Below are 12,945 nucleotides of genomic sequence, written 5' to 3'. Positions count from 1 at the left end.
TGCTAAAATGATAGTTAGATTGCCACAATTTCTCCAACCGCGCTTTTATTAAAAAAAAAACCAGCCTAGTGTTAGTAGGATTCGCGCACGATGGGTTCCGTCATTTACGCAAAGAATGGCAAAAAAAACACGATTATTGTATGGGAACCCCACTTAAATATTTATTATATTCTGTTTTTAGTATTTGTTGGAACAGTGGCAACAAAAATACATTATCTGTAAAAATTTCAACTGCCTAGCTACCACGATCCCTGAGATACAGCCTGGGGACAGACAGACGGGCAACGGAGTCTTAGTAATAGGGTCCTGTTTTTACCCTTTGTAGTACTTAGTACAGAACCCTAAAAAGTGACTCTAAAGTTATACAAAAGCAGTATGGTTGGGTAGGAAATTAGCCAATCGAACAGTAATATAGCTAACCTAACTATTTCACAAAGTATTTAACATAATTATACATACATAGGTAATAATTTGGTATACTTACCTAAATATTTAATTACTTTAAGATAGCAAGATGGGGAGGAAACCCTGGTCGTCTTTAGGCTGGTACATAGTCTAATAAAACATGGTCTTCTCTTCCCGGAGTCACACAAGCCTATGTCACAATAACATGGCCGCTATATACATATAGCGCTATCGCATATTATCATATAGCGATGTCGCATGATGACGTAGGCTTGTGTCAGTCAGGTGACCTAGAAAAGACGGGAAGAGAGTACCAGGCGGAGTATATTATTATACCATGGGCTGGTAGTGGCAGTTATACTCTGTCTTTAGGTAGGTATTTATATAAAAGTAAACAAAATCTACCCTCAAAGGGCTTCTTAAGCCAGTTGAAACATTACACAATCAAATCTTGTTGGTTAAAATCAGGTTATTCGGTTACTGATCCAGGCGGTTTTGTATTTGGTTGGTTAACCAATAAATGTTATAACTACCCGAAAATTATCAAATTGTTTGTTTACTTTTATTTGAATACGTAAAGAAACAGACTATAGATAAGGTCGCTATTGCCATTGATATCACACGAACCCGCCGCAAAAAGCCGCTCCCGTACAATCGAAGTTACACTCTCATAAACAACATTTTGTATATTAGTTCGTAAAGATTAATTTTGCCACAAAAAGGTACGAAAAAGAGTAGAAATTAAAAAGTGGCAACACTGTAGTGTCATCCCGTTCTCTTATATATATTGATTTGAAAGGGACGACACTATAGTCTTGCCACTTTTTAATTTCTACTCTTTTTTGCCAGGCTGTAGGTACCAGAAGCGTGCGAATCTTCCATTCTTTCCTTTTTATTCACACGCCTATGGAGGTGTGCTTTGTATCTTGGCCGAAGTGGTGAATTTTTCCATTTTTCATTCAATATAAAAAAAATCTTTCATTGTGTTTGATCTGACTGTAATAATAGTTGTATATTTGTTTGTTATTGTTCCTTATCTTATCTGATTAAAGTGTGGCTTGACATGCAACCATCCTGCCGATATCAAGGCGACTGCTATTCTAGGTCTCGCAAATCGGAACTTCTTCTCGTCCTATAATAATTTCATTGTATTGATATCTGTCTACAATCTAGGTACAGTCGCCATCAGATATATCGGAGCGGCCAAGGTGCTCATAATTATCTGAACACGCCTCTATTGTCAAACCGTTAAAGTGTGTGTTCATATTTAAAACCTCGGCAGCTCCGATATATGTATATTATATAATACTATCTGATGGCGATTGTACTTAACAAAATCTTGGATGAAAAAAGTAGATTTTGAAACGGCTGTTTTTATAATTTTTTAATTTTGTTGGAAATACATTTAGTGTTGATCCGTTAAAGGTTCCGTTTTTTGCTTTAGCTTTGGATGAATCCGAACCTCGGCCAGAATATGATGTTTGAAATACAGTTTCTACTACTTACTTACTGTACTAAATACAATTAGTTGTGTTTTATGTTTGTTAGAATTGTCTCTACAAGTATTAGTTGCCTGTTGCAAGTGTTGCATAGAGAAAAACATACATGGAGTGCCACTCCATACATAGCAGTCTGATAATTCCTCTACTCGATGCTAGAGGTCGACTGCGAAAATAATAGTCTTTTTGGTACCAAAACTGATGTATGGAGAGAACACTCTATTCTTACTATATTTCTCTATGCCTGTTGAAAGGAAAGTACAGTCAGCGTTAAAAAAACCTGTATCGGAAATGAAATTTCTGACAAAACCATTTTTTTCTCTGCAGAGAGTTCTCGTTTTTCCCCGAAAAGTCTGTGGACGGCTACGACGTGATCTACCACCGCCTGCACTACACTGAACCCTCAAAGTACCACCTGGAACCTGGCTGTAAACTCCTCTTCATGACCGTTGGTAAGTTAACCTTCTGATATGTTAGTAACGTCTTCTTCCTCGCGTTATCCCGGCATTTTGCCACGGCTCATGGGACAAAGCTCGCGCAAACTATTCAGTTTAGAAGAAAATGATATTAGAAACCTCAATATCATTTTTGAAGACCTATCCATAGATACCCCACACGTATGGGTTTGTTGAAAAAAAATTTTTTGAGTTTCATTTCTGTGTATGGGGAACCCTAAAATTTCTTTTTTCTATTTTTGTGTGAATATCTTAATGCGGTTCACAGAATACATCTACTTACCAAGTTTCAACAGTATAGTTCTTATAGTTTCGGAAAAAAGTGGCTGTGACATACGGACAGACATGACGAATCCATAAGGGTCCCGATTTTTGCCATTTGGCTACGGAACCCTAAAAAGGTTTATTTTCGTGTCTAATAATCCGTGTGGTTTGGGATGTATTAAAAGTTATTCAACGATTAATGCAGGTGGCTGGTAATAGGGGGGTGGCTGGAATTAGAGCAGTTTACCTCATTTTTTAGTCAACGCACGCGGAAATCCATCATGGCTGCTTGTAGAGTCCAGCTACCATTTTACTAAAAGCAATTACTTACCGAACAACGTCATGCTCTAGCAGCGCACTGTTGAATAGAGATGCCCCGAATAGTGGTTTTGGCCGAATACTGAATATTCGGCCCCTCTCTTGGCAGAAACGCAGAATATTCGGCGCTTGACATGCGAACATTTTCAGTCACAAAATTATTATAAAAACTGTTCACCAGGAAAGCACAACGTTTGCTAAGATATATTTTTTGTTGAACAAAATTAATGAATATAGTAAGAGTTAATAAAATCAGACCCATGAAAAATTAAATATTTCGTAATCAAATCCTCAAAAAAAGGTCTTCGTATTTAACAACTTTCTAAGAATACATTTTAAATATTAAATATATGTACCTAGGTTTTGGTTATTTTTATTATTAGGTAATAGGTGCAACAGATATTTGGAATATTCGGCAAGTAGGCCGAATACCGAATAGTTGCCGAATATTCGTGGCATCTCTCCTTTTGACATTAACGAAATCGTCATAAATTCATGGAATCCATTTTTTTAAAAGAAGAATACTATAATTATTTATCGTTAAGTATTATTACATGTCACTGCATACAAAGTATAGAAGTACATAGGTACATAAGTAATACATAAACATAGTACCGGTTTTCCTAGCTTGTACGTGTAATCCAACATTGATATATTCAATTATAATTTACTTATGTTTATTGTGTATGTACATTGTGTACAAGGTTCAAAGATGTAGCATACGCAGAGCCAGGTTAGGTAATAAACAGACAATTTATAGCTAGCTTACCTACATTACATTAAGATAATGTAGTAAACTAACTATACGAAATCGCAACTTATACCGAAAAAATGTATGTAATTTTCTGTTGAGTAACGAAAATACAAATACTCTTTATTGGACACCTCAATAAAAGAAAGCAACCACAAAAAAAAACATAAAATACCACAATACAAGAAAAATGTTTTTAATATGTGCATTGTTATATATAATAATTTCCCGGAGGAACTAAAGCTGCTAGAGGGAAAGATTTTAAACGCAGTTTGACAAACTGGCTCTCAGAACGTTGTTTTTACAGCGTAAAGTCATATCTCGAATACCAACAATATTCAAATTAGTGATATTTAGTTATTAATTGTATTGTGACATGCCTATTGTGTTAATATTTTGTTATTTTTTCAATTATTTCAATTTGACATTTTATATTTATTTAAATTTATGATTATAATGATGAATTTGCACGCTTGCATGCAAGCTAGGTACATGATCTGTAACACCATATTGTAACATCCCCATACTGTATCAATGCAAATAAATAATTTCTGATTCTGATTCTGATTCATTAAAAATCCCATATTTTTCGTACCTAACTCCGTGTAGTTTTGTAGGACCTACAGCTTAGAGGATATAACCAAACGGAGTAGCCATTAACAGGCGTTACCCTCTGTCGAAAATAGGTGGTCAATGTCATTATTTTTGGTTAAGTGCGATTGGGCTTGTGTTCCAAATTTAAAGCATCCCCGAAGCGGTGAATTTTGCTGAGAAAAATCCTTACGCCAATTGCATCTTGTATTGTAGTGTGTAAATATTTATAAAAGTATGTAAACACTATGTTAACATATACTATGTTAAATAAAAGGTCACAACCTCATATATAACGTTCACCTGTGCAAATATTGATAGAATTACAGCAAGACTCTTCACTAACCATAATTAGACCTTATGCCTTGATAATAAGGTTCACTCATTGTCATTTAAGATTCAGTTATACAAGAAAAAAAATCCGAAATTCGCCAGTGAAATTTGAACCTGTTTTGCAGGGAATAGAGTTGATTTTGCTCTGTCTGCAGATTGAAGGAAACAGAACAAATGCAACTTGTATACAGAGTGATGCAATATTCTCACGAAGTCGTAGAGTCAGGGCCTCGCTTAACTATAACGATCATAGTTGTCAATCATTAGTAACGCTTTCTATAATGAGAAACGTTTCATTGTTGTGTGTGTAACAATAACGTGATATGCTACGAAGTACTTTATACATTGTTTACATTTGAATTGTGTAAAGGGGCCCACTGATTAACAGTCCGCCGGACGGTATCGGCCTGTCAGTTAGAACAAAATTTTGACAGCTCTGAACTACTGAAGTAAATTTGAATAGGTACCTACGCAGGGCATGCAATACCGGTCCCGGTACCAAGAATTTCATTTCCCGGTTCTGGGCATGGCCGGAACCGGGATTCCCGGTTCTTCCCGGTTCCGAAGACACCTTTTGATTACTTTTAAGAAATTGTTTGTGTTGGCGTACAATCTTTATGAATTACTTATTTTCATACAAATAATTGCATAAGAATTGATAAATGGCTTATTTTATTATAATTATTATAAACCAACACTTATTGGCGTTCCAACCTATTTTACGAAAATAACCGGCACCCTTTGCCACCGCCTGGGCCGAGCCACACGGCTGTAGCGTAGTCGATGCACTCAGCAGTATGCCGGCACGGCCTGCCTGCACGAAAGCCTACTTTACTAGGTTAGTTTGTCGGGTTATTTGGGTCCCCAGTTTCATAGCACCATTATTAAATGTTATATAATGTCCCGAGCTAAAGTACTAAAACATTACTACTATTGAAATGGAAATAAATATTCATATGATGAGAACCGGGAAGTACCGGTACCGGGTCTTCAGTACCGGTTCTTTTGACACTATAAAATTCCCGGGAATTTCCGGGAATATGAGAACCGGGAATTCCCGGGAGCATGCCCTATACCTACGTATCGAAAAGTTCTGTTCACTAAAATTCCTGACGCATTAGAATTTCGGCCGCATTCCTAACAAACGGCCAAATTTCCTGACATGTCAGGAAAATTCCTAACCCTAACCATACATCACTACACCTTATAAAACAAAGTCCCCCGCCACGTCTGTGTGTATGTATATGTTCGCGAAAACTCGAAAACTACTGAACGGATTTTCACCTATCAATAGAGTGATTCTTGAAGGTTTAAGCAAAGAGAATTGAATTTAATAGAGAGGTAGAGTCTAAGAAAAAAACGTGCCCCTTAGTTTGACATCCAAAACAGATGGCGCTGTACCGCGCTATATGTTTTGCGGTCACTGTTTTGTCAAACGTCAATTTTTGACAATTAGAGTTACCGCAAAATGTATGAAGCTGTACAGCGCCATCTCGTTTACCTGTCAAATTTGAAGCACGAGATTGTCTTAGATTTTACGCATCTTACTCTATCAATGTATCTTTGGTTTAAGTGTATATTTTGTTCACGTTTTGTGTAAGTTGTGTAACCCGTGTGAAGCCGGGTGGGTCGCTATTAGTAATAGATTATCTGACCCTTGGTTTTCATACTTACACTTATCAGTGACTTTTGCCATTGCTAAAAATACATTATGCATACAAAATATCGGAGGGCAAACAGGTTATTGCTAGATATACGTGCAGCGAAAAGCTAGATTTCATTCTGATGTAATATTTACCTAGAAACTGCATGATGTTCCTCGCATAAGTTCCAAAAAACTAATTGGTATGAGCAATATTAAACGGGAGTGAGATCCACCATGTCAGTCATAAAATCATAATTTCAAAAATGTCGTTCCTTAGTAATCTTAACTGAATTAAACGCTTATTCAATCTAATGCACTGCAAAATGCGATATAGGTACCATGATGAAGACTTAGAAAAGGCTAGGTAGACGTAGAGTGGTCGATATCCCCCACCCTTTCACCGACACCGTCCCCGTAATAAAATCTGCTAAAAAGGTTTTTATAACTCTTAAACGCTTTTTAGGTGTAGCTAGGGTTTGCAATCCGGATCCGATATGTATGAAATTATCCGGATCTGGATCCGGATCCGCGGATCTTCCCATACATTTCGGATCCGTCGTGCAAACCCTAGGTGTAGCATAACGAGGGGATGTCAAGTTTGGCGTTAAGTCCGCCTTTTGTGTACGGTAATTTTTCTTTTGTGTAATAATTATTAAATAAATGTGTCTAAATCTAGTCGAAGGTCACACTGACAAATGGGCTGCTTTATAACCTTGTTACTTACCTGTATTTAAGGGCATTTTCACTAAATTGAACACCTTTAACGGCCTGTTAGCAATCGTTACAAAACTGACGGTCAATGTCAAATCCCATACATTTTGTCAGGAATGTAACGTTACTGAAATACACTTACAAGTTAAATGAAAATGCCCATAAAGAGGCTGCGCCAGTATTCGGCCGTCCTTTGACAATAATATTCCTAAAATTCGCAACATACCTTTCTTTGAAGTCCCGCGTCCCGACCTTTCCGTGTAAAATGCTTGTATTATATATGAGCTTTTGGATGCCTGCTTTTGAAAGGTATTACAAATTAATGTGGATGGAAGTAACAGGAGTGGAAAACCGAGGAAAAATTGGATGGACTGTGTGAGAAATGATCTGAAACGAACGCAAGTGAATGATGAAATGACGGGCGACTGAGAGGTATCTTGAATAAATTGTTTGCTGTGCTCTACACGGTGTCATGTTGTACCTACACAACTCTATGTAATAGGTTAAGATTAAGATACAATGTGATATGCAATAAAGATTATGAGTGTGAGGTACCTATGGAACAAAAAAAACCGGGCAAGTGCGAGTCAGACTCGCGCACGAAGGGTTCCGTACTATAATGCAAAAAAGGCAAAAAAAACGGTCAGCCATCCAAGTACTGACCTCACCCGACGTTGCTTAACTTCGGTCAAAAATCACGTTTGTTGTATGGGAGCCCCACTTAAATCTTTATTTTATTCTGTTTTTAGTATTTGTTGTTATAGCGGCAACAGAAATACATCATCTGTGAAAATTTCAACTGTCTTACTATCACGGTTCGTGAGATACAGCCTGGTGACAGACGGACGGACGGACGGACGGACGGATGGACGGACAGTAGAGTCTTAGTAATAGGGTCCCGTTTTACCCTTTGGGTACGGAACCTTAAAAAGACATGCTGCGTCGACCCCACGTGAATGGGACATGCTGGGGAAAGCGAATGATGATAGCCTGCTTCTGATTTACGTTCATTTTGGAAAATGACATCCTTGTGAGCGGGATGTCGCTATATAAGCGCATAACGTAGTCTCGCTCTAACATCGGAGCGACGTGCGAATGCGAATCGCATCCAGCAACCGCCAAAGCCAATACAATCCCAAACATTCAATAACCAAGAACCAGTCGACTCAATTGCGACATAAGCCCTTCGCTGCACCAATAATATCTACGCAAATTTGACCCCTATTCCCCAGACATAGTGTATGCTAGTGAATGCGGCAGGTCTGCTCAAGGCCGGCGGCTCGGTAGGCCGCAGTAAATACGCAATGAAGGTAAACATAGTTTACTAATATTGAAACATTGCTAATATCGTAATTCACAAATTGCCTATACTTGGAATGTAGCATGAAAGTTGAAAGCGGTTTAGCATTAGAAAGAACTTGCAAGAAGGTAAGCGATCTTGACATACTTTCAATTGAAATCAAGAGTGAACAGGCACCTTCTGGGCGAGCTCGCTCCATCGTAGGCCACGTCTACGCCTCGGCTAGTCTGTGGCCATGAGTAAGCCCATTCATAATTTAAAAAAAAAAAAACGCTTTTTAAAAATCAAAAACTATTACTTATGAAAGTAAAAGAATATAAATGATCGTATTAGATTCAGAATTATTACATATTTGCCGTAACTTATTTTTAAAATGTGTTTTTCAATTATAAGACACATCAAGATTGTTTACCTTATTTCTAATGCTAAAAAAACAAACTATATGAAATTTTTCGCCAATCTGATTAAATTGCCCGATCGAATCAGGACGTGCGGACGCAAACACCAATTTGGCTCGCCGAATTCAACCGCCGATAATGACCGATATTACCGATATTATTAAATGAGGTGCGGGCGCAAGAATACCAATTTGTGACGCCAGTATTTTCGTTCTGGGGCGTTTTTTCAAGAGGGCTCTAATATCAATAAATGTAAAATCGGTTATTGGCGCCAATTATTTTCCTGATCAAATTGACCGATTTGATCTGGCCCGTCTGGATACCACTGTAAGAGTCTTCCTTCGAAATTTTGAGTCTCATGGTAGCCAAGATGGCAATCATTGATAGAAAATGCCAGGAAATACTCACGTGACTTTTTCGTATGTCTTTGCGATGCATGCAGCCTACCGCTAACATGTAAAATCGTTATCAGAGGGCCTACCGCGAAACACGTTCGACGTGTTGCCTCCCTGTCATACTTACGTATGAGTGTACAAGTGCGACAGAGTCGCTCGAATATGCGAGAGCAATAGAGAGAGAGATGGGGGTTTTCACGAAAAATAGTACCATTTACTTTTTTCGAATAACCATAAACTTTTGGGTTGTTTAGACTCATCACGAGTACTATTGAATGAGAATAAGAAAAAAAGTGTGCCCAGTTTTTCATACAAATTCTGGGTGTCAGTTTTGTAACGGTCCACACAAAATGTTTGTGAAAATACGTTACAAAACTGAAATTTTTTTGGACACCTTTTTTTCTTTTTAAATCGATATTCCCCGTGATTCTGAGTAGAAATAACCCAAAAGTTGATGGAATTTCGAAAAAAATGTAAATGGTACACTTTTAAGTGAAAATGCCCAGATAACGATTGTCGATAAAAATCTACTATAAAAATAAATCTAAAAATCTGTAGTTATGTGGTTTCTAGTTTTAAGTTAGTTTTAAGTGTCCATTGTATACCCGAGTTGGGTTACCGTTGAAACTCACATGTACTAAGTGCATAATACCTCTGTAACACGGTTGTACAATAAAGAACTATCTTATCTTATCTTATCTACATCAAAAATCGACAAAGACGCGACGCCCTTTAGACGAATTACCCCAATTTTGCAAAATTAATTTCACACAAACGTGATGAATATTAAATAAACACGTTACGGAAAACCGGCTTTTGCCGAGATTATGATAAAGTTCAAGTTTAATGAGAAATTTTATTCATAAATTGCGTATAAAAACTAGTTTCATCAAAATTAAAATACGATATCATCATCAATGTGACGCTGACGCATGAGTCGCATGACAATGTTCACGTATGAGGAATATTTTATAAATGTCGAATTCTAGTATATTTTTTAATGATTTTTAAAATATTTCTTTTCATTTTAGTAGCTTAAAAAGGAGATTTCACGCTAGGTATAAGTAACTCGTTTTTTTAGCATTAGAAAAAGTGTAAATAATCTTGACATGTCTTTTTATTAAAAAAAACATTTAGGTACCTATGAAAAATAAATTACAGTAAATATTATTATGTAACAATTATATAACATAAAAACTTTTTACAAAAAAAAAGAAAACCGACTTCAAAAAGGATGAAATAAAATATTATCCATTTTAAGTCTATGCGTTACCAACTGATATGTTTGAAGTCGGTGCCAAGCCAACTTTGGAAGCATACCATGATTTTGGTGCGAATCGATAAGGATGTACGTTGGTTTGCCTTACACGACGACAATTAACGTACTTTCTGTAGGTACAGTTGACGTTAAAAATATGTTTACACTTTTCGTCTTATTACAAAGGAGTAAGGTGAAAAAGTGTAACCATATCTTTGACGTCGAATGTACCTAAGAACACACCTCAGAACACACGATCCAACCTTAGCACAGTCCGTACCATGTTAGTCGGTACGCAAGCGTGAGATTGGGACTGAAGTTATTTCCCGTCCCTTATTCAGAGAACTACGTTTCATAGTATAAAACAATTCAAGGAATTTAATTTCTTGCCAAATGTCACCTGAAGCGGTTCAGTTGTATAGCCATGAAAAGGTGACAAAGAGGCAGACAGAATTACTTACACATTTATAATAGTTATTAATACAGTTCTAATGGGATTTATAGTCATAAGGCTGATTATATTTGACGGGTATTGTTACTACTTGGCTTGGCACCGACTTCAAACATATCAGTTGGTAACGCATAGACTTAAAATGGATAATATTTTATTTCATCCTTTTTGAAGTCGGTTTTCTTTTTTTTTGTAAAAAGTTTTTATTTTTCAATTTTTAGTTTTAACGCATTGTTAAGAGCGCGACGCATGAATGAAAAACAACATCATGACTAACACTAAATTCGTGTATCTACTTTAATAAATATGTAATCAGGAATTTTCTCGAGTCCGTCTGGGAAATTACAATTCCTGTCACTACACTAAATCCATCCTCCGCCCCGCCACTGACCCAATCTCTCAACCCCCCCGATCACTCTACCTCACAGCGTATCAACTCCTGATCCATGTACCCCTCGGCCCTGAACCAGCAGCCCTACAACCACCATTACCCGACCCCTTTATCCCCGACCCCTTAACTCCTAACCCTAACCCCCGATCAGTAGCCTTACCAGCTTTCCAAGAGTTTGACATTGATTTATTCGCTAGCGTGTGTGTAACTTACTTTCTTTGCATCTCGCTCGTATTGGCATATTAGTGCGAGCGAGATGCATAAAAAGTTAGTTACGAAGACGTTAGCGTCGCTAACTTAGCGAATATGTCAATGTCAAACTCGTGGTACGACTACACTTGCACTACATCAAATTGGCGGTGTTCGGAAGCAAATGCTTGAGTTACTTTAGAAAACACCGAAATCACTTTACACGTGCCTTTAAAAACTGAGGAGTTCCCTCAGTTCCTCATGGATTCCATCATCAGACCAGAACCAAAAATAATACGAAAACACCTAGGAGGCAACTCCTTTCAAACAAAAAAAGAATTACTCAATTCGGATCACAGGTGCCGGAGTAATCGCTGAACATACTACATTTAAAAAATCATCATCATTATCATCAAAACAATCATCATCATCAGGTCTACTTCATCAAAGTGGTGGTTTTCGGGAGAAAATGCTCGAGTTGCTTAAGAAAACACCCAAATCACCATGCATGTGCCTTTAAAAATTGAGGAGTTCCCTCAATTCCTTATGGATCCCATCATCAGAACAGAACCAAATTAAAATGGGACCAACTCGGAGGTAGCTCCTTTCGATCAAAAAAAGAATTACTCAAATCTGACTACGGATGTCAGAGTAATCGGTGAACGTACTACATTTAAAAAATCATCATCATTATCATCAAAACAATCATCATCATCAGGTCTACTTCATCAAAGTGGTGGTTTTCGGGAGAAAATGCTCGAGTTGCTTAAGAAAACACCCAAATCACCATGCATGTGCCTTTAAAAATTGAGGAGTTCCCTCAATTCCTTATGGATCCCATCATCAGAACAGAACCAAATTAAAATGGGACCAACTCGGAGGTAGCTCCTTTCGATCAAAAAAAGAATTACTCAAATCTGACTACGGATGTCAGAGTAATCGGTGAACGTACTACATTTAAAAAATCATCATTATCATCAAAACAATCATCATCATCAGGTCTACTTCATCAAAGTGGTGGTTTTCGGGAGAAAATGCTCGAGTTGCTTAAGAAAACACTCAAATCACTATGCATGTGCCTTTAAAAATTGAGGAGTTCCCTCAATTCCTCATGGATCCCATCATCAGAACAGAACCAAATTAAAATGGGACCAACTCGGAGGTAGCTCCTTTCGATCAAAAAAAGAATTACTCAAATCGGACTACGGATGTCGGAGTAATCGGTGAACGTACATAGAAAAAAAAATAAAAATAGCCACAACCGAATACAGAACCTCCTCCTTCTATGAAATGGAAGTCGGTTAAAAAGGATCATTGCGATAGTTCTCGTCCACTTGACGAAATTTTAATATAAACCTTCATTACTGCAGAAATTTGCACTTATTGCAATCCTTAATAACAATTTATCTATCTACATAAAAAATATATTTCGCAAGTAGCAAAGTATAAATGAAATGTTATTTGCTAATCCGTCAAGTGGACGGAAACTGACACTGGACGGTAAACTGACGCAATTGCCCTATATTTACATTATTTTGGTTTCATAAGTATAGTACATTACTACAGAGGCCGGGACGAAAGGGGTTGCCGG

General features: G+C 37.3%; 3 protein-coding genes across 3 annotated transcripts in view; 2 read left to right on the top strand and 1 right to left on the bottom strand.

Moving 5' to 3' along the window:
• Positions 1-1,616, top strand: part of LOC134674467 (protein I'm not dead yet) — a 145,222-nt gene extending 143,606 nt beyond the window's left edge. The window contains exon 12 of the transcript XR_010099614.1: positions 1,579-1,616. The gene's annotated coding sequence lies outside the window, so the exon portion shown is untranslated. The remainder of the gene's footprint in view (positions 1-1,578) is intronic.
• The window catches only part of LOC134674463 (uncharacterized), a 402,905-nt gene that overhangs the window by 140,829 nt on the left and 249,131 nt on the right, over positions 1-12,945 (bottom strand). The gene's annotated exons all lie outside the window — the stretch shown is intronic.
• LOC134674497 (alpha-tocopherol transfer protein-like) overlaps positions 1-12,945 on the top strand; it is a 29,513-nt gene that overhangs the window by 2,998 nt on the left and 13,570 nt on the right. Inside the window, exon 2 of the mRNA XM_063532596.1 lies at positions 2,232-2,356. Coding sequence (XP_063388666.1) covers positions 2,232-2,356 — 125 coding nt within the window. The remainder of the gene's footprint in view (positions 1-2,231; positions 2,357-12,945) is intronic.

This window comes from Cydia fagiglandana, chromosome 20, assembly GCF_963556715.1.
Source record: "Cydia fagiglandana chromosome 20, ilCydFagi1.1, whole genome shotgun sequence".
NCBI lineage: Eukaryota > Metazoa > Arthropoda > Insecta > Lepidoptera > Tortricidae > Cydia > Cydia fagiglandana.
The sequence above is the reverse complement of the archived record's forward strand: the minus strand, read 5'-3'. Positions and strand labels throughout refer to the sequence as shown.